Source organism: Lampetra planeri, chromosome 24 (assembly GCF_965212315.1).
Source record: "Lampetra planeri chromosome 24, kcLamPlan1.2.h2, whole genome shotgun sequence".
NCBI classification, from domain to species: Eukaryota; Metazoa; Chordata; class Hyperoartia; order Petromyzontiformes; family Petromyzontidae; genus Lampetra; species Lampetra planeri.
The window spans coordinates 7,932,997-7,958,940 of record NC_136130.1 but is presented as its reverse complement, the minus strand read 5'-3'; the positions used below and the strand labels follow the sequence as shown (position 1 = coordinate 7,958,940).

At 50.7% G+C, this 25,944-nt stretch overlaps 1 protein-coding gene across 2 annotated transcripts in view; it reads right to left on the bottom strand.

The window, feature by feature from the left end:
* ERBIN (erbb2 interacting protein) overlaps positions 1 to 25,944 on the bottom strand; it is a 119,001-nt gene that overhangs the window by 66,038 nt on the left and 27,019 nt on the right. For both annotated transcript variants that reach the window (XM_078605525.1, XM_078605526.1), the window contains exons 2-3: positions 8,859 to 8,915; positions 130 to 349 (exon numbers count right to left, since the gene is read on the bottom strand). In XM_078605525.1, the coding sequence (XP_078461651.1) occupies positions 130 to 318 (189 nt within the window). In that variant the 5' untranslated portion in view covers positions 319 to 349; positions 8,859 to 8,915. The remainder of the gene's footprint in view (positions 1 to 129; positions 350 to 8,858; positions 8,916 to 25,944) is intronic.

Here is a 25,944-nt window from a genome sequence, read left to right as displayed (position 1 = left end):
ACTTCGTACGAAGCAGTGTCGCATTATCGTCACGTGAACCGTGCCCCCCGCCCCCCCGCCGCCCCCACCACTTCCCACCACCCTCTCAAGTCGGCATTATCCCTGCAGCTCGCATCTCTCCGCCATCACCTTGGGGAGATCCTCCAGCTGGTTGGCGTCCAGGTAGAGCTCCTCCAGGGTCCTCTCGAACAGGAAGACGTCCTTGGGCACCTGCTGCAGGCAGCAGTGCGAGTAGTCGATGGTGGAGATGGTCTCCTCCTCCCCGCGCAGGCACCGGCAACGCACCAGCCGGCGCAGCAGCTTGCTCTTACGGCTCATGATGTCGGGGGGGGCTGTTGGCTCGCGAGCGCTGTTGTGCAACACAAAGACAAAGGACCCCCCCCATTGTTAGCCTGAACAGACGGTTGGGGAAAGTGCTGTTAACGAGCGCCTTATGAAAGTGCTTGCCAAGGGGAGCGGGTAGTGTAGCGCTTGGCGCGCTGCGCTACGAACCCGGAGATTCAAATTCGATTCGCGCTCACGACCAACACCGGTGACGATTATCTGAACCGGTCCTGGGCCCCCGCCAGGTCGACTCAGCCTAAAATGAGTACCTGGTGCGGCATGCAAACATCGCCACTGGGGAGACAAAGGCGACCGGGCATGGTTTTGGCCACCCACCCTCTCATGTGCCATGCTGGCCTTCATAGGTTACGCGCACACGCACCAAGACTAAGATCCCCCCCACCACCATGAAGCCGACGTAGACTGTTGGGGAAAGTGCCGTCAGCACAAAGGAGCGCTGTGGCCAGCAATAGCACGCCTGGCCAAATTGGCTTCGACGCGCTGACGGTACTACGTACATACGCACGCGTGTACACGACTAACATGCCGCGCTTACTCTGCACCCGTCCACCCACTCCTACCTTCCACACACTCTCATCGCCAGCAGCATCTTCCGTTAGATGTCCGTCGCTTGAAAAACTTCGAAGCGCTATAATTATTCTTCTTTGCTCGTCGGCCTCCCTCGCTCTACTCCGCCCGCCCACGATCGCGCAGTCGTCCCGCGGACGCGACGCGCTCGTGCGGACGATGAAAAACGCGGAGCGGCCACCGTCCGGCTAAGCTCCGAGAGATTCCACGGCGGTGGCGTCAGCGAGATGAAGCCGTTGCAAAAAAAACAACAATGACGGAGAACGGCATGGCAGAGCAGCCCTTTTGTGTTTGTCTAAACCGCATCAGCTCTTCCGTCATCCCTTCCCTGCACCCCCCACCCACATCACCCTATAACCCCCCCCCTCCAACACCGGGAACTGGCGGGAGTTGCAGCGTGGTCGTGCCACGGGAACAACGATGGAAATCTGCAGAAAAGTGCAGCTCGCTCTGACGAAATCTGTGCCCTTCCCTTGAAAAATGAGGTCACCGAATTCTCACACGCGTCAACTTCGGAACATAGATTTGATGCGCGGACTGTGCGCCGAAGGATCCAAAGCACACCGGCGAATCGATGCAATGTTTTGACAACTCTCGCGACTTGGCTCATCGTCAACGTAACCATCCAGGGTTCTATCCACCGCTGGATGCAAACGCGTGTTGCACTCGCATGCCAAACTCGCACGCGACGTTCCCCACCGCCACCAACGTGTCAGTAATTCCCCGGTGGAGAACGACACAAGAAAAAAAAAAGGACTGCCGAGCTGAATTGCATCAGTGGAAATGACTCACAGCCTGTCGGTAGGATTGCTGCATTTACAATGCAAATTGCAGAATGGATTGAGGCAGCTATGGCTAATTAAGACACCCAGGCGACTCATTCTTGCAACAGCCACTCCAAGAGCCCACAGGGAGATGGTGGAGCCTCTATATTGTTTACTCTCCGTCGCATTCAACCAAACCACTTATGCCCAGTATGAAAAATAATAATTGGTCTTACCCTTTCTGGCAATAAAACAGGAATTAAGATGTTCAAACACCAAATATATCGCTTTGCACGCCAAGTCTGTATTAACCACACGTACATGTGATGAACATGCAAGCAAACATGCTCTGATAATATATGCGCCGTCTTTGAAACTGACTGCGGTACACCAGAGACAGCCTTCTTCATGGCCTAGTCTCATCGGTGTCAGACCAGAGAACGCCAACAGGCGAACACAGTTCAAAGACAAGGCCACACGTATCAGAGCATTTATAGTTTGGGGTGAGCGGGGTATATCATGGGATACTTTTTTTACTTTTCATTCTTTGATAATGGAAAAAAGGTCCCAAAAGACTTCTGCCCGGTGGCACCCTTCGCTATAATTGGCAGCACCCTTTCCGGCGAAAGAGTCATCATCAGACTCGAGCGAGGCTTTCCACGGTATACATTGAGTCATAATCATTTGAGAAATACGTGCACGATACGTGACCTTGTACGTGTTTATCTGTAGCATCTGTACGTGATACGTGGCCTTGTACGCGTTATCTATAGCGTCTGGACGCGACAGCATTTTGCGACCCTGTACCGAAATACCAGTGGGAATAGTTACTTGAAAGACACATCACATCCGCGTTATTGGGCTCGTTAAGATCGGACCAAGTTCGCATTAATTGATTCTTACACACCGTATTCTAAGCATGTACCGTGAGCGAAATAATCAATTTTAATTGGTAATGTTACAATACGTGGACATGTGCAGCAATTACATGCAGCCGCATCTCAAGAAGCTGTACAGAAATGCCGGCGGACATTTATTTTCGAGAGAGAAAGAGGCATTCAGTCATTGGCAGAGCGAAGGTCTTAAGCCTGGACTTGAAGGGCATGGAGTTGAGAGCACGATGTTCAGATGATCGGGGCAGCAGAGCAGAATAAGCGACTTCCCTGTTGAGTGAAGCTTGACTGCGGGTTTCAACAGGAAGGCTTTGGCTGCTGCAGTACAGAGTACTTGGAAGGTATGAGAGTGCGTGGAGGGGAGTAGAGCGGGATCAGAGAGGTAGCAAAGTGCGTGGAGAGGAGTAGAGTGTGATGAGAGGGGAGAGGTAGGAAGGTGCAACGAGAAAAGGGATGAGAGTGGAGAGGTAAGAGAGTGCGGGCGGGGGAGTAGAGTGATATTCACTTGATAATCAAAACACAGCGTCTGTGTTTTGATTATTGTCTCCCTGACAGACCTGGTCTTCACCTGAGGACGGCTGCTTGCGTTGTGGCCGAAACGTCGTGAGAATTATTTTATTATGTTTTATTTTTATTATTTTATTACTTCCCTTCTACGTGACTTTACCGAAAGAACCAAGAAGATGAATCCCTGCAGTCACGAAAGCTTTAAATCGAAATCAAAACACAGTTTCCCTGTGAACCATCCGCCACCCGTCTGCTGCCAACCCCATTTGTCCCCACCAAATATACACGGAGGCCTCATTTGACCACCGCCACCGTCCCCCGCGTCAGCGTTACTCACTCATTTTATTTTGCTCAATGAATGCACGAGCGTGGTGGGATCGGATGAATGGCTCGCAGTGAATGAATGAGCGCCGGGCCGGCAATGGGATGTGACAAGCAGTCGCGCGTTCCACGCGGATATTTTAATGCTCGCAGCTGCTGTGCAGAGAGCCTCCTCCTGCCCCCACCACCACCACCAACCCCCCCCCCCCCAGGACCCCAAATGCAAGTGGCAGAATTTTTTCGGTAGCATTCGCAAGAGTCATTCCTGTTGTCTGGTCAATCCGATCAATTATTTGACAATGCTGCTGCCACTTCGTTAGCAGAGGCGCACACAGGCACGAACAACCAAGAACTCAACGCGTGTATCGATATCACTGCCGTAGATTATTTGGCTGATATAAATTTCCACGTGATAAGCCACTTCCGTTGAGCTATCATTTGTGGCCAGGTCGCTTCTGAAAAAAAAGTAATTGCTCAGTGCGCCTTACCAGGTAAAATAGAACATAGTTATGTTCTATTTGGGGTTTTTTTCAGCGATTTGTTTACCTTTGCTAAACTTTAGACTCTAATGTTTTTTTGTATTGTTTGTTGTTGTAATGTTCCTACCCATCCCGACTGGACATCTGTGAAAGAAAAAGAGCTTTAAAACTCATCGGCGGAGGGTCCGTGTAAAGCTCACCATCTAGTATAAATATACTGATTCTGATATATGGAAAATAGATTTCCTGTGTGAATACATAATAGGTGACGTTTTGGGCAATTCCCCTCTTTCAAGTAAGAGATCAAGACCTTCATCATCTTTGCCTAGGACTGTTTTTCTCGCTCTCTCTCAGGTATCGCCATGCCTACACATGATGGTGGATTATATCCAACCAGAGCCGGTCACAATCGGGGCATTGCGCAACGACAAAAAAAACAACACCCAGTACATTAAACACGGCACACGACAAGAGTGGTGGACACCGCTGAAGATTAAATATTTAGAAGCTACAATAAATAAATATAATTCCACGCTGTATTGCATTACGTTATATTGTACATGGTGTCTTGTGACCTCCATTTAACAACAGGTTCTGCAAGTTCCTGGCATTCGCCAAAAAACATCCCAATGGTAAACCGTAATTATAATTTTTGTTTCCCTACAAAGTAAGGTTTCATGTAAAAACAGAAATTAATATGCAAAGGGAAAAAACACGCCAAGGGGGTGAATTCACTGAAGAAGGAGCCGCAAGAGATCTGGACCATCCTGTATAATGGACACCTTCCATTGGGCCATTCAAGACTGTGCACAAATTGGAGCATGGTTGGGTGTGGCTTTAAGGCCCTGTGGCATTGTCAATTTAGTCAGCCCTTAAAAGTCTTTAACACTGTGCCGGATCAATTGTCCCACTGTCCACGGTGACAATTTAGTCAGGAATTGTTTTTTTTATTATAACGATAAAATGAAAAAAAATACTAAACTCACCGAATTACCTTTATGATCCATTGTTAATTTATCCTCTAGTTTTGTTTTTGTTGTTTTTTATTTTACAGAACAAATGAAAGCCGCACACGAAGAGAACTGCCCTCCTCCTCCTCCACGGCTCGTTGCCGGCCAAGACCGAAAAAGCCGAAGGCGCCGACGACATTAACACTGGCCCTGTTCAAGTTGCTGCCCCGTCCTCCAAAAAAATTGTTAAATCGCCTCCAGATTAGGCCTGGCATTGCGGTGATTTGAACGACACACCAAACGGTCCGTTTTACGCATCCACACAGAACCGCCAACCACTTCGCGGCCGTCCTCACGTGGCGAGCACGCTCACAAGCTCGACAAAACCACAATTACATTTGCTTGGGGTTTCGTTTTTGTTTTACGGTGAGCAGCCAGCAATTTGCGTGGAGAGACAACAGGAAAATGACGTGGGTCAGAAGGTGCAAGTGATGAAAGTGGAAGGAACGAGATCAAGAGGAAGGCAGAAGGAGAGGTGATGGGGGGGGGTGATGTGGATACGGTGGCCACGAGGAGCAGAAAGATAGATGGCGCAGGACAGGGCAGCGTGGAGAAGGTTGGCAAGAACAGCGGACCCCACATGAGTGGGACAAACGCGTGGAAGAAGCAGCCAGCAAATGCTCGCCACGAGCTCACGAGGGTTAGCGCGCTCCGCCACGGGGCAATGCGTAATGCCGCAGGGTTAAGATAAACGACGCGAATTAGTGGACCAAAGGTCGTCGTCTCTCCGCTAACCCCCCCCCCCCACACACACACACAAATGCCACCACCTCCTCGGCTCTCCCCCTCGCGTGCCCACAGGAGGGAACGTTTTTCTTTTTTTGCACCTGGCGCATGTCGCGGCACGTCGATCGTGACCGCCAAGGCACGGCAAGAGACATTTTTTTATTTTTAGGGACCGGCCATTTTGTTCCTCACGTTTTTGAGTGCGTGTGGCGGTTGTTGTTTTTTGTTTTGCCGCTACACTCGGCTTTATTTTTAATTCGTCGTCATTATCAATGAGCCGTGGTCGAACCACTGTTGGATTTAAAAAAAAGCCTTTCTTCCCAAGCTGTTGCCGTCAAGCACGATTGTTGAGATGTTCACCTGCGCGCACAGCTGATATTATTGCTCCATTTCTCAATATCCCATCGAAGCGCTGTCAATACCAGGCTCACTCCCCTCGCTTAACTTTTGAGACACATTCGGCAATAGGTGTTCTCTTTGTCTCAGCCCCTGTAAACAGAATCAGAATATGTATTTATACTGGAGGAATCCGATGAGCTATAAAGCTCTTTTTCACTGATGTCCAATAGGGGCGGGTAAAAACGTTACAACAAACAGTACAAAACATTATAGCCGTGCAAAGGACAAGGTAGACAAATAAAAAAACACAGACTAATAAAACTAACTCATCCCCATCCTACCAGGCAAAGCCCACTGAGGTATTCACTTATTTTTCACAAATGATAGCTCAACAAAGTGGCCCATTATTTGGAACAAAGTGGCGACTAGGCGGAGACCAGCAACCAAGCTACCCTTGAGAACCCGGTTTCATCACGACGTAAACCCCCCCCCTCCCTTCCCCTCTCGAGCCACCGGGCCCATCTCTGCATTGCAAGCGGCACCGTTCACATAACGTCAGGCGTACGATCCGCACCAGTGGTCCGGGGGAACGCGTCGCGTCTCCACCTCTGTAGGCCGCCCCAGAAACCTCCGCCCTCCGCACAGCCGAGTGGGCGGTAAGGGCTGGGCGGCGTTTGAGGAAAGGTGAGAGAGAGAGAGACATGGAGGCTGCAATGAACGGGGTGGGGCGAAGCGGCGCGTTCACACGGGAGGCAAAGAGCTCCCAGGTGAACGTGACGGCGATCGACGAGCTGAACGTGTCACGGCCGTTGTTGTTGTCGGGTTTACGCGCTGGTGCTGCGTGTATGCATGCGTTTGTACGTATGCTGAACTTCTTTCGCACAGCACGTAGCCAACCGTGCTCATCGGCGGTACGGGATTGGAGTGTAGGGTTGATGTGGGCGAGTGGTCTGGCAGCGAAATTTGGAGGACAGGGATTCGATATACGATCACACGCGATACGGTGTCACGCACGGCTGCTGTTCACGCCACGATGACCGACGGTCTCGCTCCACGTGCCGTGTGAGCTTCTCAACTGGGGTTAGTTCTGAGCAAGTGGTCAATGCGTACAGCCCGAGCGTGATCCAAAGTTTTGCGTCAACTCGTGCTGTACGCAAGTCCTATTTCGAGCCTCTGTAAGGAAAAGTTCCCCATTACTCTGCCCTCAAAGGTAAAAGGTGCAGCCCTGCAACTATTTAATCATACCAATGCTTGGAGAAGGAACTACACTGGAGGGAGCTATGGAGAGCTCCACTAGGGGAGCCATGGTGGCTAAGAGATGTTAACTACCTCGTCTGGCATACAAGAGGTCATGGGTTCAACCTCGACCCTGACGCCTGCTGTATATTTGGAGTTTGCGTGTCTCTCTCCCCGTGGTTGCATGGATTTTTCTTCGGGTCCTCCGATTTGCTTTCTCCACATTTAGAATCAACACGCGTTTAGAAAATTTTGCTACCATAAACTTCCACGTGATGAGTCACTTCGTTGAGCTATCATTTGTGGCCAAGTCGCTTCTGAAAAAGAGTTAAGTAGCAAAGTGGTTCTTACCTGGAGATTGTATATTGGCCTACCATTCCATACTGACCAGACGTCTTGGAAGCGGTGGGAATAACCACACTCTACCCCAACACACGTGACCTGCCGATCAACTAACTGGCGTGCCCTTCTATGCTGGTTGCGGGGTGACAGAGTGGGTAACATTCGTGCCTCACAGCAAGATGGGACTGGGGGTTCGACTCCCGACACAGACACCTTCAGTGTGACGATTCTATGCCCTCCTCCTCCTGTCCGGGATTGCTACAGGTTCTGCAGTTCTTGGCATTAGTCAAAAAAATATCCCAATTACATTAAAAAAACACACCTGAAAGTGACTTGATTGGGATTACACGTAGCAGCATCGCCCCCCAACTACGAAAACTGTAGTAATAATATAAATCATACTTCTGGGCGAACAGAGGTGGTCGTAGTGGGGGGGGGGCGTGGGATTTAAGAAACTTCACGCTCTGTCTCAACGGTCGAGCCGGGAGATTGCATCCAGCGTGCCAAATCATTTCACCGCAGCGGCATTCCAAAAATTCAGGTAACGCACCACATTCCCTCCGGCAGCACGGCAGCCTCGTGAGCGAGCGAGCGGGCGAGAGAGCCCCTTGTTATCTCACAGCGACACACGTGGGCCAGTGGCGGCCGTGCAAACCGGAGCTGGCGAGTGCAGGAAACGGCGACAAACTCAGCAAAAAAATTCTGAAACGGCTACCGTTACGGGTGCGCGCGCACGTGCACAGCGTACATCGTAGTACGGCGTCGCCCACAAACACCACGGGGCGAGGGGCAATCGGCTTCAAAGCCAAAACACGGCGGCCGTAAATAAACGAAATGCACATGAAACCGAGCCTGATCGAACTTACTCGGTATAATTCAAAATAATGAGCAACGGACCGAGTTTATGATTGTATGTGGGAGCTCGGAGAGCCATTTGATGGCGCCTCGGGTCGGAGGATGGATTTCGTTTGCACCTTCTGCAAATGTGTGTGTGTGTGGGGCAATGATTGGTGATGTAAGTTCATGGATTTCACTTCACACAGAGACCCATAGACTCACCAGGGTGACCCCAAAGACTCACGCAGAGTGTGGGTGGGTAATTGGGAGAGTGGGTGGGTAATTGAATGAGTGGGTGGGTGATTTGGATGGTGGGTGGGTGATTTGGAGTGTGGGTGGAAGATTTGGTGGGTGGGTGGGTGATTTGGAGTGTGGGTGGGTGATTTGGAGGGTGGGTGATTGGGCAGATCGGGTGGTGAGTGGAGCACATACAAATGCTGACTGTGACAGGTCACACAACGCGCGCGCGCACACACACAGGACCACACTTACTGTCAGCTCAAGTAAGGCTTTCATAAGCCAGCGTCCGTCCTCTCGCTTGAATATATTCTACGCAAAAGAGAAAACAAACAAACACAAGAACCCAAATTAGCGTGCGCGCCCGCTGTAACTTTGTTTTGTTCAACGTAAAGCAGCCAGGGTGATCGATGATTCAGCACTCACCAATTAAATCCCAGCACCCACTCACCAGTGGCCATTCACCTCCGTATCACTCTTTGCTTGCTCCGACCATGCTTACTGCTCTCCCGTGAACTTAACGCACGATCCCCCTACCCATGTCGGGGACTTTCGGCCTACCCAGACTGAACGTTTCATCCCATCCGTACGGTCTTCAACCACCAGACTGCAGGTCGCAACAATCACTCACCCACGTCTCACTCACTCACCCACCCACCCACCCACTCACCCACTCACTCACTCACCCACCACACCACAGCAACAGGTCATAATCACTTCTCTTTCTGCTTCTTCCCACGCACTGCACCATTTTGAAGTTCCCTCCTCCCGTCGTCTCTCTTTTCCCCCAAGCTCTTGCTGTTAAGCGAGCACCCATTAAGTAAGGGCAGCATGGCACCCAGGGTGTGGGTGACCAGCACCACGCCCTACCACCTTTGTCTCCCCAGTGGCGATGTTTACACATCGCACCCGGTACTCAGTTGAGGCCGAGTCAACCTTGGGGAGGTCCAAGACTGGTTCAGATAATCATCACTGGTGTTAGCCGTGAGCAGGAATCAAACTCGGGTTGCCAAGGTTCAGAGAACAGTGCACTAACCGCGACACTACTGCTCCCCACGCACACGTACACATGCAGCGATATATACAAACCTAAACACTCACATACTTGCATAGAAAAACATTTACATCGACAAATTTTGCTTGCAAACACTTATGAATACCGTGTATATACACACACAAACACAAAGTAAAGACATTGAGAGAAATATTACCACTGTCATCGCTATCAGCAGCAGCTGCAAAAGCACAATTAGTATTTGTACGTGTATATATATGTATGTTGAACTTCCTTTGCACCGCACGCAGGCAACCGTGCTAATCGGAGGTGAGGGATGATCACGACTAGAATCACCGGCAGCAGCAGCAGAATCGCGGGCGTCACCAATCACCACTGGCGAGAGTTCATTTGCACGAGCCTTTCGCAAATACACACAGCTCGCGCGTGCACAGAGGCACGGCGGCAAGCGAGCGTACGCGTGCGTGGCCGAGGCCGACGGACCAAACGAAAGCAAGAGCAGGCCACACGGGTGCGCGACCGCACAAACCCAACGGGCACGCGGCGGCATTACTACAGACTCGCTCGCTCGTGCCGCCCCCGGGGGTTGCGTTTCGTCACGCTCGGAGGTTAACCTCACAAGGCTGTGGCCACGAGGGTGGCCCGGAATAAATACATTTCCACGCCCGGCACACCACCCCTCCAGTATAACTCTTGCCGCGGCCTTGGCCACAAGTCATGTGCCACCTGCTCCAGGTTACCAGCGATCAGCAATGTACGAATCAAATCCATCACCGTCAAAGGTTCGTCCGTTTAATCCGGGCAAATTAGGAACCCTGAACGTGGCTCCGCGCCTCCAAGTCGCAACTGGAAATCTGCCTGTTGGTGAAACTGCTCGCGTTGCCAAACCGTCCTATTATTTTCACGCCGCCCGCTCGCGCAAACGACCCCAACAACATCGTAAAACAGCGGGAGAGGGCATCGCCATACCCATTTTACCCGTCGCAGGGATCGCGAATGCGAGCGGACAAACTAAATTCAGCGCGGCGGTGGTGACGCACGCCTCGGATCGGCGGGGCGGGGAGCGAGGGTCGGGATGGCGACGGGTGTAATGAATGGGTCAGCGTGGCCACGCGATGAATTATTCCCCAAAGGCCGCGTGTCGAAAGCGGCACGCGCTGCACGAGTCTAGCCACCACAAGCCGGGCCAGAAGACCATAACAGACGTGCGTGCATCGTTGGAGGCTTTCTCTCACGCAATGCCTAAGCAGCTGAATACGCAAAGCCACAGGAGACGATAGCGCAGACACATCAAAGTCAAAGATCCCGTGCGTGGCCCCAAGCACTGTGTTCTCAGCGAGCATCTATTAATTGCACCTTCATTAGGTGCTCGCTAAGGCGCTGCGGTGTGGCCAGCACCTTGCCCGGCCGCTTATGCATCTGCACCGGGCGAGGGGCTGTGGCCGGTTCCGATATCACCGGCCGTTGAAGTTCGCCCAAGCCGGGAATCCAACCCGTGTCACCGCGTCCGCAACGCAGCGCCTTTAACCACTAATCCACCGCTCGTCCCCCCCTCCAACACCACACGAATTGAGACGCGTGTACGCACAAATGCCTGGCGTGTGTGCGTAGTTGGGGCGACGCGTGAGTCACGTGGAATCGACGCGCCAGCCGATATGACCAAACGGACAGGCGGGAGGGAGCGAGAGGATTTCCGGTTGAACGGAACCAAAGGTTTCGCGAAATTTGGCGTTGGGGAGACGTCAACTTTGTATCGCTCAGTGTGGCACCGCGGACAGGAAAAAAACAACTAAACAGGGCAGCGGGCGGCCTTTTACTCAGGAGGTGGTTTTCCAATCAACTGCTGGATGACGGCCTGCCCATGCCGTGTGGGTCACGGGGGTTATCTGACCACGGCGCTGGTCGGCATGCGTTGGGGAAGACGGCGGAGCACGCACGGACGCGGGAGCATAGACGTACAATACAACTTGGGGCTTTTGGTGCACCCCCCCCCCCTACTGCTGACTACAAAGTAGTCCCCCCCGACCCTCTGTCTACTCGGCATGCAAGGATTGCCGCTGGCTCCTTCCCCCCCCCCCCCGCAGAATGTATTTGTTTGGTCTCGTATTTACCGGCCCACTTTACGTTGTCCCGTGTTCGCTCCGACTCGTTTGTACAGCCAAGTCCGGGAGAGTCGACGACAACAACAGGTTTAGAGGCATCAGGTTTGGGGAAGGCCTTCATTCAGCAGTGGACTGATCGTGGCGGTTCATGATGATGCATATATAATTGGCATGAATCGTAGAATGGATTCTCACGCGAATTAATCGGTGTGTGTGTACATCACAAGGGTTAAGAATCGAATTTCATTTGGAAGATCGTTGCATCGTTACACCCCTTGCTGTATATACACACACACACGTACTGTACTTACATTGCTGTTAAAATATTTATCAATCAAGTCCAGCCCCTTCGTTGGCAATGGACGCGCGCGTCGCGCCCACCGAATTCCTGCACGAATACAACAACCGGGATGAGAGTGAGAAAGGAAAAAGGAGAATGGTGAACTTAAAAAAAAAACTGCCCCCATGAAATTGGATATTCTTAACGGCCACACACAGTCACGCCACCACGTAAATCGTCGACCAACTCAGCGTTGGGCCTCTGCCTGGGCCAGCATCGCCGTCGGTTTGAATCCAAGAAAGTTGTAATATATCTTCACTGCATCGTTCTCGAGTGGCGTAAGAAAACCAAAAATACACTCGTATGCCTAAAGGAGTTACGCAATTGCTTGCAATGCACCGCCGCGCAGAATGGCGGGTCACACCTGTTTAGTCATTCACAAAAAATGCCGCCTCGATTCAACAACTCTTCGTCATTGTGACCGTGACTCAAGGTGGCGCACGGGACGATGACACCAGGGGATCAGTGCCGAGCCGCCACTGAGTTTGGATCTGGGTTTCGGATGCTGGTGATTAATTCCGGTTCTCAAGCATAGCATGTTAAATGGTCTCAACCAGGCAACCAATTACATAACCAACGAAAACCCCATTGTTGAAAGTTTGATTTGTCAATTAAGATTTTTCCAGCCGAGAGTTTTCATTACGAAGAGATGTGCCCCCCGAGTGTGCGCACGAAGCAACTAAATAAAGTGACGTGAAAAGTGGTTCTACTCCGTCATCTTGCGGGAGCCGTTCCAACAACATCTGGTGCAATTCTTGCTGCTTAAGAGCTCCTGGATATCTTTTAGCCTCTTGCGGCACGAAGCCAATAGCACAATTGGGCCTTAATCGGTCGGAAAATTAACTAGACAGGAAAAAAAGGGTACCATGGTGCATCTATAACCCGGCAGATGATCGCTTGGGAATTTCATAAAAGCAACAGGGAAAGTTCGGGAGAATATTGAATGGCAGGGAACTCAATTTTAACATCCGCTGTCGGTGCACGGAAAAATAATTAGGAAATTGAGTTGGGTGTCGCTCACCAGTAGCAGCTACGGAGCAATCCGTGGCGGAGCAGTCGATAGAGATTACTGGATTGGGTTTCATCGAGCGGTAGAATTCCACACGGAGGACTCTGCGTCTTCTCTGTCTCTATACGAACCAATCATCAGCTCGTGGCGGAAGCGACGCTCGTGAAAAACAAAGTGGGTTGACGATAGCTCCACTGTCATATGCGCAGAACGCATCCATCATTTTACACCAAACCCAACGCAGTTTCCAAATTGCTAATCGGACGTGGCCCTTCTCTCAACTGGGCCCGACAGCGACTGGTTTCCACGCGATTCCAAAAGGTGGCCTATTTATTGGCCGACCGTTGCAAATTTTACTTGGTCAAGGGTGTCACTGTATTGGCTCGAGTCCAGTTCATACAGCAATTTAGGATTATTTGCGGTGACTGGGTGGATCACAGTGTCAAGGGCCGCAAAACAGCACTGCTGGTTCGAATCGAGGTTTCAGCTGCTAGTGATTAAACTGGATTCTCAAAGTGTTGCGAGTTAATGGTCTCAGCCTGGTCCACCAGTGACACTTCATTTCGCTAAAATGAAGCTCGACGAAATATTGGGCTGGTGAGCCGGAACCAAACAGGGCAGAAGGATGAAGCGTCTAGGGGCGTGACTGGGAAGAGCTCCACACGCGGTGGCTGAAGACCGTGAAGAGTGGAGGGGGCATTGGGTTACCCAATCTACCAGTCGGGCTGCCACCTGATTACAAAGCCTGGTCATATTCACGGGATGCAGGGATATATCATAGAGAGAATGACACGAGCGGTGTATTATTTACCCAATGGATAAAAACCAGGACTATTCATGTCCTCCATTGGAACCTCATTTGCCAGATAGAAGGGTAAAAAAACAATTATCATATTCATGTCCTGTTAAGACCCGCAAATTTCCACAAGACAGCAGCTTCCTCGACAAGAGGACAATCCTGGGAAAACCAGGACAAGTGGCAACCCTATGCGTCAGTGACCGCAGGGATGGACTAACTTCATATACCACAAGCCCCCAACAGGGAAGCAACGGTGGATATATGTCAACTGTTAATTGTCCATTAAGGCTTTAATTATTATTATTATTATTCAAGTGCTGGGTCTGGCTATTTTGAATTTAAATCTGGGGGCAATTATTCCCACGAGTGGCGAATTACTGGAATTGCCCGGGCCTGCAAACGCCATGTAGCCAAAGTCAATTGACTCATTTAAAAAGCAATTTGATGGTTTCCGAGCGGTAGGAGGGGGTGGTTAAACTGCGCGGAGGGGCAGCTCTCAATCGGTGACGTACTGTATACACTCCTCGGCATGTGTCGATCGAATCGGATAACCGGACAGAAATTTCTACTTACGCTCACGAGCCGTGCAACAATCGTGTGCATGTGTATTGGTTTTGTCCCGAGTGCATAAACGCTCGTCATTAATTGCCCGTAAAACATCTCAAAATGCAATGCAGCAGAGCCCTGCTCAAAAAGAGTCCTACAACAACAAATAAGTCAATTACTACAACCAATGACTTTAGATCAGTCTTCTTTGTAGTCTCGTTTGCATCGTGCCTCCCGTGTTTTGCACCTCATCCGTATCACCTCCCTTGTCCAAATTCGCTTAAAAGCTAGTAGAAATCGCACAAATATCCACGGAAAGTCACCGTTACGATTAAAACCTAAGCCCCCCCCAGCGCAATTTGTTTTCCCTTTGCACCGGCCATCTTTGCCCGTCAGCCCCTCTCTGCCCCTGTTCAAATACAGGCTCAAGCCCTTAACCTCTCCCTCCTCCTCCTCTGCTTACGACTCTCCTCTTCTCTATCTCCTCCCCCATTAAGTGGCACATCCGTGAGACGCAGCTGCAGTCGGACCCTCTTACCAATCCAGAGTGTCCTGTAAATAGCGTCGCATGAATCGAAAATTGATGGATCTCGTTCGCATGATTTGATGCATGCATTGTGAGAAGTACAAATGTATATTCAATCATTACATTATTCACAGCATAAAACATCCCCCTGTATTGCCACACAGTCTGCAAGGGCGAGTGCTGCTAACAAGTACCTTATTAAAGCTAACGAGGCAAAAGAAGTGGTGCTGCAGTCAACACCAAACATGGCCACCTGTTTCTGCAGCGCTGATATTTACACATTGCACCAGTTACCTATTCACGGCCGAGTTGACCTCGTCGAGGCCAAGGAACATTTCAGATATTGGTGGTGGATGTTTGCCATCGGCGGGAAATCAAACTAGGGCCGTCGGGTTCGTAGCGCAGCGCACTGACCACTGTACTACCGAGACAAAAGATACACAGAAGGGAGTAGGTGAGACGTGACGACGCAGCACATTGAAGGTTATTCGCTGGAACATCTGAACCTTGCATCCACCGAAACGTTAACCCAGCCCCGAGGTTGGCGCGCGCCCAGCTTGCGTCATCGTGCATTAAGCCAATTATAGAGGTGGCAGAAAGTGGGATTAGGGGGGGCAGCAGCTGAACGGATTCTGGCAGCGCCGCAGGAATGCGCCCCGCCGATCCGCTTGCGGTCCGCGGGGATTTGCGCCGCGAGCCGCGCTCTCGACGCGGCCGCCTGTGCCTATCCGCCACGAGAGCGCGCCGCCAAATTTCATCGGAGCTCTTAAAGCCAAGCTGGGGTTTGAGCCTGGTTTGTACCCGGGTGCGGGGGGCACCGTGTGATGTAGGGGCTTGGGCTCTCGAGGTCTCCAGGGGATTCTTTAAGACCGTCCCCGTCCGTGCGGAGCTCCTGCGAGTGGTTTCCTCCCGCGAAAGTGAAACGCTCACCGAATGACGTGGCCAAACGTCCCAACGCAGCGGGACCCCCTCACGAAAACGAGTCTTGAGATTGAGAGAGGCTTCCTGGGTGAAAAGCAGCGTGGGTTCTTGAATCCATCTGTACGGTGCTTGTAAAAGCATATGCGGGATTGTTTATTTATTATTTTATTTATCTCTGGGTACTCGCAGATTTCCACCCACGCGAGCCAACTCATGGGATTTGGCAGACATACCAATGGCAGCAAAACCCTCCTAAAAATTCATCTTGAGATTCCGTGAGGTTCCAGTGGAGAAAGAGTATAGTTGTAATTGTTATTATTGTATTATATCTCCTCTTCATCCACCAGCGCGACCGAAACTCCCGTGTTTGTGACGGGGGGGAGGGGGGGGAACGGTGGAGTTCTGCTTAGCGAGCTGTGCGATGAACCCGCGACCAAAGTTCAATCCCCACTCACGGCAGAAACCCGCGACGATTATCGGAACCAGTCCTGGGCTTTCCCTATGTTGACGCAGCCTCGAATGAGTTCCCGATCATCACCAGGATGGAGACCAAGGCTGCCGGGCGTGGTGCTGGCCACCCACCCTCTGGTGTGCCATACCGGCCGTTATAGATGCTCGCTAACAGCAGCCCAACAGTTTGTGATGGCTAGACAGGGGATCTTTGCCTTCGGAGGGAGCGAGGGACGGGTAGGGGGAGTGGGGCAGCATGGCTGCCTATTCCCGGTGTAACGATTCACCCCAATTTGCGATTCAATTATAAGGTCGCTGTTTCGATTGAAAAAAAAACGATCATTTATTTGAATACTGTGGTCAGATCTCAGAAACTCCAGCAGAGTTGAGCTTGGATTAGTGATTAGATGGGTTCCCACCGTGCACAGAAAGCAGGCTGTCCAACTCCACCATCGGTTGCGAGCAGCACAGGGAAAGAGTGCAGTACTTAAATGCTTCTACACGTCCATGGCTGCGCTGACCAGCCCGGTGAAGAATGGCAAAATAACACGCGCACATTCAGGACCCGCGGCAATCATGATCCAACGGTAGACCGATTGACAAAAGGGGCCTTGCACGTACAACAAGCATTGAGGTTTAATGACGCAGTTTAAAATGAAGTTGAATTCAATCGGATCTCAAATAAGCAGGCTTGGGTTTACTCGCAAATTTAAATAAAAAAACAACCTCGCGTGGCCCTGGCATTCAGACAGTCGAATCATGGCCTTTGTGCCGGCTCCATTTACCATAACGGCACAACCCAGCCAGTGAGAAGTTGAGAGAAACTGCACCTGGGGGGGGGGGAAAGACAAAAGGTACCTGGGGGGGTTGCATAATGCGCAGCGCGCTCTGCGTAAACACAACAACGATGGGAACCTGCAGCGGCTGCACTAACCCGTCCAAAACGCTACCATGTCCCGTCACGGCCCGTGGTCCCATCCACTGCTGGATGAGAAGGCTTCACACACCCCTGCCGTGTCGCTCACGGGGATGGAAGAGGGGGGGTTGTTTGACCGTGCTTCCCCATGCTGGTCAATCAATCGATCGATTTTCATTTCACGCGCCAATATCGCCCTCAACAAAGTAGTGCATCGGCGCACACTGCAACAGAACGGAAACGGTACGGGGGGGGGGGCAGAGAGCCACAGGAATGGGAAAACATGAAACCCGTCACGACCTCGACGCGCAAACACCGACTGGGCCAAGTAAATTGGTCAGTGCTGGGTTGGTGAGAGGGGAGGGCCCAAAACCGGTTCACTCATCACCGATGAGAGCCTTAGGGTAACACAGTGCGCTAACCACTGTTATGCACCAACTCCTCAGGCGCAGCTCCTCGTTGTCATATGCGTGTATCGTACACACCCGCATAAGCCTTCATCATAACATACTGCTCAGACTAGTGCTGCCAGCGAGCACCTATTAAGGCTGGCAGAGCACAGGAGGGGGAGGGGTGGTGGAGCCAACACCACGCCTAGCCTTACCTTTGTCTTTTCAGTGCTGAATGTTTTACAGATCATAGCAGGCACATACTGTAGCTTGCGATTGTACTTTGATCAGTCTCGGGATAATCTGCACGAGCCGACTTGCCGCTGCAGGGTTTTTATTTGTTTGGCTTTGTTTGAAGATTCAAGTTCATTTTAATTTGAGTCTCATTTGCAAGCTGTGACCCTGGGTTACAAAAATGACAAGGGCAAGAACAAACGCAACAAAGTACGGCAATTACGTAAAGAGCAATGAGAACAATAACCGCTCGAGTTTGATTTGATGAATTTGTTTCAGTGAAGTGTATTCTACTCGTTCTGATTTACATTTCCTTCGCTGCTGCACTTGATTTTCATTTGGTTTGTTTTTTGTCACCCAGGTCACACTTGCAAATGAGACTCATCCTGGGTCTCTTGACGTCTCACACCTGGCGAAACTAAAATCAACTTGAAACTTATGTTGAGGCTGAGCAGACACAGAGGGACAGTTTCAGATAATCACCGCCGATGTTAGCCGTGGCTGAGAATCGAACAGGTTGATAAAAAAATGAGCTCCCCATACTTATTACTCGAACCAATACTGATACCCGTCCATTCGCCACTGACGGTAACGTCACCACGTCTCCTTTGTCAGGTCAGGTGCACTTTAGGCCACGTGAAGTGTCGAAGGCTCGCTGACAGATCACGGGACAGACCCAAGTGCCATGGGTTGACCGACTGAGATGACTGGCAAATGCACCAGCCAACTTGCTGTATTTTAGCCGCCCGGCACTCCACTCGTTGTTGTGAGCGGTGCTCTTCTGCCCTCCGTTGTTGTTGGAAGGAGACTGCCTCCAACTGACCAATAGCGTCCTTACTCGTACACAGACATACAACAGCCAGCCATAGGCAATGACGCCAACAACAGACACCTCCACACGCTGTCACACGTTGCTGCCCGCCGCCGCTATCACACGTGACGCCGCTGGGACACCTAACGTGATAAAAAGCCGCGTGCAAGTGTTTATCTTCAGAGCCAAGAGCGTTTATCTTCAGGGCTCCGAGCGAGCGAGCTGAAAGCTGAAAGACAATGACCAGACAGGCCAGTCAGACTTGGCGCACAAGCCCACGGGACAGCTCCCGCATCTCTCATCAGGACATCAAGCGCACGCTTTGTGCGCACACACGCACAGGCACAGGGCACGGACGCGAGGTGCAGACGTACCGTACCGATGCCTCATGTATCAACACCGACTTGTTAATTCCATTACACTCCAGGGCGGTTTCTCTCCCTCCCGCTTCAAACGGCGACGCGGTCTCGCCTACTCAGTGGGAGGTCGCTCATTCACCTCCGCTGCCCCCCCACGTTCTGGAATTCCCCCTTCACACCCCCCCACCCCCCACAAGCATCCACGCTGTTGTCTCCTTCCCTCTGTTCCAGTCCAGGCTCAAGACATTTCTGCCTATGGACTTGACTCTCATTTACCTCCCTATGAAATAAATATGTTGATGGATTCTGTAAGAATGTCTTGAGATGCAGTCACATTTAGATGCTGCATCGGTCCAAACCAGATTTTGTAACTGTATTGTAAACTCGCATATCATTTGTTGTGAATTCCACATTCTGATAACGGGATCAAATTCACCCACGGGAAAACCACTGTTTGCTTCCCACTACGGAACATGCTGGCTCTGCAAGATTACTTCCCGAAACTCAATGCACTTGCTGCATTACCCAGTTTATTTATTTACTACTACTATTATTATTAAAGGAAAAAAAAATTGATGCCATTCGCGAGATCGATGCTCATGACATCAGTGTGTCTTGATACAATAAACATCTGAACAGACAAAACAGTTAAACAAAGTGTTTGTCAAATAAATAGTTAAACAATGCTAGCGAGCACACACAAACAAACTGCAGATTACAGGAAACAGATAAACTCTGCAGATATTTTGGGTATAAATAGGGCGTAACTGAATACAGTTTTTTAGTAACCCTGCTTACTTCACCCCTCAATAAGCATCACAAGGCCGTGTCATTAGGCACGGAAACTTCAAAAGCGCTGCGGCACACGCCCGCAAAGCCCCACACTTTCAGGACAAGGGTTGGTGGATCGCGTAGAGATTTTATAAACTCCCCAAACACACGAGGAGGTGGTCAAGTACGAAGAGTAGGTTTTGCAAACTCATCCTGATGCACCATCCTGCGTGACCTCCCCCCTCCGATGTGCAGGCTTTCTCCGGGATCTCCGGTTTCATTACGCAAAATATTCCTTCAAATTAAACTGCCCGAATACGCAATGCAGGACCCTCCCAAAAAAGAATGGAGAACTTCGGTGAGACTTTTCTGGATAAAAGCAATACATTCTAATTTCCTTGCATTGCAGATATACACACGAACAAACCTTATGAGCAGGTAAACAGCCTCTTGGGACAAATGTCTCTTTTGCAAGTGAGACCTTGTGGACAATGAACTGCATTGAGCTCCAACTCCTGCAATAGGCCATTCAACTCCTACAGTGACAATTTTGCACGTTCCACCAATAAATGCGCACCATATCCGCCAAATGTAGCAGATGGCTAACGTGGGTGGTCCAAATTGTCCGAGGGGGCCAAAATTGACCACCACATTCTAAAGTTACGCTCTCGTCGACTGAATGGGAAATGCGTGCACCAGACGACAGGGAAACAAACACAAAAACCCTTCCGCATTTTCGGGGGCCGAACGAGACGGAGAAAATCCGGAGGACGTGCCAAGTCTCAACGAATGTGCCCCGGCGCAGGGCAGTGTGCAGGCATGGACGGCTTCCAATGAAATCGTGCTAATTGCTTCAAGAGGCACGCGACGGTGCGTTAAATCACTCAGGTGCCCGCCGCGACGCGTCCCGCCAATCGAATTCAACCCACGCTCCAACCGTGCGGTGAGAATTGATGAATCGATATCTCCCCGTCGTGGCAGACCACGCGCTCTCGGGAATTTCCTCAAGAAGGTTGCGTCGTGGCGGCTAACGGCAAAGGTGCAGCCCTGCAACTGCTGGCTCATCCAACTGCTGGCGGAAGAATGGCCTCAGCGAAAGTAAGGTCTACAGGAGCCACTCTAGAGAGGAACTATCTGGCCTTCTCTCGCACCCTTCCGAGACAAAAAGATTGCCCTCCACTCCAGAGAGTTCCAGCGCAGTGTTCTTCATTGCAAGGCACGCAGGCCACTGGCGGCGGCCCCTGATGTTCGGCCCCCAACAAAACACAAATATGAAAACAGCTCTTTGTACAGAATGCAGCGGCCCTTACACTGATGTCTTATCAGGGAAATAGGCCCCACCCCCTGTGAAAATTAGCGAAAAATACAGCTGTAGAGGGTAAATGTGTCCTACTCCTCCACGGTGGAAGAGCTGGAAATGCCCACACTTTACCCCACCACACAAACTGCCGATCGACTAACTTGCAGTGCACTCAATTATACTGCTGGGTGGACAGAGGCTAGGTGGGGAGCCGGGGGGCGGGGTCGATTTAGGAAACCTGCACGACTGTTTCGACTGTTGCGACTGTTTACGTCGGGAGATTTAATTGAACCGGCGACCTCTGGATTGCAAGTCCGGCTGTGCTGACCATTACAGCGCGGCAGCGTCATCCCACTCCCGCTGTGCTGGGTATATCCCTGTAATTTGACAGGCGGTGCGCGATGGAAAACGTTTGACCGAGACATCGGTCTCAATTCACAGGACACCGCCCGCCGCTTACGAGCCAGTGAGCCGGCTGCTGAAAGCTTTAAATGAAACATCAATCAATGTCGGAAGGTCAACAAACATTTGGGCAAGTTCTAATTAAGCCGCCCGTCTGTCTGCTCTGCTCACTCACAGCACAGGCGTTGTGATTTCACAAGACCGGCCTTGTGTACTATTTGCGTGCGCGGTAGTTCCTTAAGCCCTGGCACAGTTCGGTTGGAAGCTTGATTGCTTTGCTTCCGGGATAAATTATTTCCTGCTCATTGTGCATTGTTGAAAAAAAAAGAGTCGGGAGCACAGTGGTAGGTGCTCAATGGGCGGGGAGGGGGCAGCTTCGGGCGTTTGAGAGAATTCAGCTTCGTGCACCAAATCAATGGATCGAGGTTCCTTCACTGCGAGCGGTTGAACTCATTCGATTCACTGCCGCCTTCGCAACAACGAAGCGGAAAGCGCATCGTCGAGAGCTGACGACAGATTTCGCTGTTAAGGAAATTCTCACTTTTTCTTTGACAAATTTGGCCGTCATGACAAGGGCCGGGCCCCCCCACCCCTACCCCCAAAAAGTCGCGAGAATTATTTTATTTCGATTTAAAGCTTTCGTGACTGCAGGGATTCATCTTCTTGGTTCTTTCGGTAAAGTCACGTAAAATATTATTATTTTATTATTTCCCTTCTACGTCACTTTACCGAAAGAACCAAGAAAAGTATTTTATTATGTTTTATTTTAATTATTTCATTATTTTATTATTTCCCTTCTACGTGACTTTACCGAAAGAACCAAGAAGATGAATCCCTGCAGTCACGAAAGCTTTAAATCGAAATTTAAGTCCACATTTGCCAACAGCCGCTTCTTGACAACGATGACGAGACTGCTACTGGGCGAGTACGGTCCGGTGATTACTGGAGGAAAATTATTCAACCCTCCCTTCCCCGCGCCCCCCAATAGCTATTCGATGAATTACCCGCACGTTAGGGTCATGATTGCATGATCTTTAACACTGCGGTAAACCGATGTTTACGTTAGGCCATGGAACGGTGCTGCCGAATTTGTCCAAAAGGCGCTCGTAGGCGCAGCCATTTAATTCGTTTGGCTCGACTTGTGCTGGGGGAGGTTCTTAGGACCCAAGATTTTGGCAGATCTTTACATGGCCTTACCCAAAAATAAATCTCGTTAATTCTTGTGCTGGCGTACCCAGGGAAGCCTCACACACTGAGCAACACAACTTTTTCAGGTGGGTCCTGGCCAAAGTTGTTGCCGTCAACCAGAACATTTGCTATGAGTTTTCCCCAACCAAGTACATTTGCGAATTTGGCAACAATATTATGGCATTGTACTCTTTTTGAACCGATTGTGTCAGTGGCTGCCTTAAGAACAAAACAATTGTCGATTCTTGAATAAAAACGTGACCCTGCATTGTCAAAATCTCATCGATTCGTGAGTGGCAGCCTGAGAATAATGCAATAAGCCATCGATGAGAATCGATTATTACACTTGAGATATGTGGACTTAAATCGGGGCAGGCGAGGGGAGAGCCCAATTGTTACAAGCCTAGTACGAGCCTCACACCTTTGGCCCTGTTTCAGTAGTCGAATTTAAAATTAGTCTTTTCCGGCACTCAAAGACAATGGTCCCCCGGTATAACCTTAGCGGACTGTTGGGGCAAGCGCTGACAGCGGAAAGCAGCTACGAAGGCCGACACAGCGGCTCATGACACGGGAGGGTGGGATGTGGCCTGCACCACGCCCGGCCGCCTTTGTCTCCCCTTCGTGGCCGAGTCGACCCTAGGGGAAGGCCCGGGTACCGCGTCAGGTTAATCGTCGCACACGCGCAAACAACAACCTCGCCCCCCACCCTCTCGGGGTTGCGCCTAGTGCGATGCAAAGTACAGTGGGGGAGCGCGTCACGGCTCGGGGAAACAGGAAGCAATTGCAAGTTCGCCGGAGACCGATCTCCAGGGCTCCGCGAGGAAAGGTGCCAAATAGGGCCGAACGCAAGAGCGCAAGGCCCTATTTGGCAACAGCGCCAACAGGGGGGGAGGGGGGAGAGTCTGAGGCAACTTTCACCGTTCGGTCTCTGTTGCGACAAGCTGTGGTGGTCTCCCCTCCGCTGTCAAAAATCGATTCGTGATCTCGGGAAACGTGCATCGAATACATTTCAGGCAGAGAATTTCACGGCCAACATCATTCATAATCGGTTTCCTTTGGGTTACATTTTGCATTGAGTCGCACATGGAAGAATGAATGGTGTTACAACGTTGTGTTTGTTGCATGTAATGATTCCATGTGATTAACGTGATCCCCACACAGCCACGAGAGGCCATTACATTCACTAAAAAGTATTTTCAGTTTTCTACTCAATTGAATTGCAACCTATAATGGTGATTGCCCCAATAAATCGATATGCTGTGTAATTGTTACACTCCGCATGCGGTCATTATCATCACCATCAAGCATTCTCTATCCACTGACAGTTAAAGGTCTCCCACCCAACCCATTAACATCATTGACGGCCTAGCGCCGCAACAATCCATCGACTCCCGAACAGAATCAGAGCCCTCACCTGGTTTATAAATAAAGTTAATTGATCGTTTGAATATTTAATGACGACATGATAAGGACTTGATTGTGCGTGTTAAGAAACGATCTCTTTTCTGTAAACAAGCACACACAAATAGATACGGCACAAATGTGTCCGTTGACAAAGATTACCGGTGCATCAGCTATTTACATAAAACGGGAACTAAACATGACAACAGAGACTCAGTATTTAATAGACTCAGTACAGCGTTTAAGAAAAAAACACCTATTCGGGTTCAGTGAAAGTTTAACCACGGGAACCCATTAAACCCTTTTTGCTTTAAACTTTAACCACTGTTGGGATGATTAACTTTCTTTAGGATTACATAAGCACCCAGAGAGAGAGAGAGGATGCTGCCTGCGTAAACGACGAAGCAAACGTTTCCATGCCCAGGGAGTGGTGAATGTATTGGGGCCCCCCCCCCCACAGGCCCAATATACGGCCAACAATTTAATATCATATCACCCACGGCCACACGCGGACTGCCGCTTTGAAATCGGCCCACAAGCGATATTTATCTGTCGCCGCAGAGGCGGGAAATAACATTTTCCACCTGGCAACAGCGCCGTCAGTGCCAGAAGTGACCGAGCCGTGGACCGTGTGCGTGTTCGTGCGTGGTTGGCCCTCCCCCCACAACCCCCCCCAAAGGTATTTTAGAATTCAATTCGGCCAGGTGGCTTCAGCGGTAGGGTGCGCGAGGTTCGTGATCGGAAGGTTGCGAGTTCAAATGCAGGTTGGGGGCCGACTCGGCTAATCACCCCCCCCCCCTCGGTCGATACAATTTATGGATGCACCAAACCCCATGTAGACAGACAGGGTTGGTGATTGTTAGGGCTACCGAATTTTGTTGCAGCTGCATTTAAAAATATTTAGAACCATCATCTTTCTGGGGTCGATAAAATTGGTACCACTTTGTTGGTAAATCAACAGAGGTTGTGTCCTATCAATAGACTCACCGCCACCCCCGCCCACCCACCACCATAAGAAAGTGGAATTTCCTCCACAGGATCAGGACTGAAAAACGGAGATCATCAACCAGTCAATGCTCATTTCAGAAGATTGCGTTGATGGAACTTATTCAGCTCTCAGTAAGTGGTCTCTACCTGCTTTTTAGAGGCAACTCTCAGCGTGAAACAGCCGCCCCCCCCTCCCCACCCCCTCCCCACCCCCCCAAACTACGATGCCGGATGTCGGAGTCATGCATGGGCAGGTCCAGCGGTGGGGTTATAAAGGCGCCATGTCAACCGATATTTGAACACCAGAGGCGTTAGGAATGACAGTGCAAGGTTCACCGTCAGGCACCCCGTGGGAGAAATGTAAACAGTAAACGCGCGCACACCCCATGTCAACGCCAAGGAACCTGTTTCGTGTCTGCGCGCCACTATGTGTGTGCCATAGCAGGGTGGAGCAGTAGTGTAATAGTAGTTAGCCCACTGCGTTACGCATCCCAGCCACCCGAGATCGATTCTTGATCACGTCAAACATCAGTGGAGACTATATGAACTGGCCCTGGGCCTCTCTTGGGTCGACTTGGCCTTAAATGACTACCTGGTACAGTGTGTGTGTGTGTGAAACAACATCACTCAGGAGACACACTGGCCCCTCGTGCGCTGTGCCGGCCTTAATAGTGGCTTGCGAATAGCACATAACCCAACAGCCAGTTCAAGGCTATACACGGGGGGGCTCTGTGCTGTGCAGCGGATTGCACGCTGCACTATGAACCCGGCGAGGCGAGTTCCATTCATATCTCGTAACAATAATATCTCCGCACCTGGGAAAGCCTCACAGAGTCTCAAGACTTTTTCGGGCAGATGCTGCAACATCGGGATGT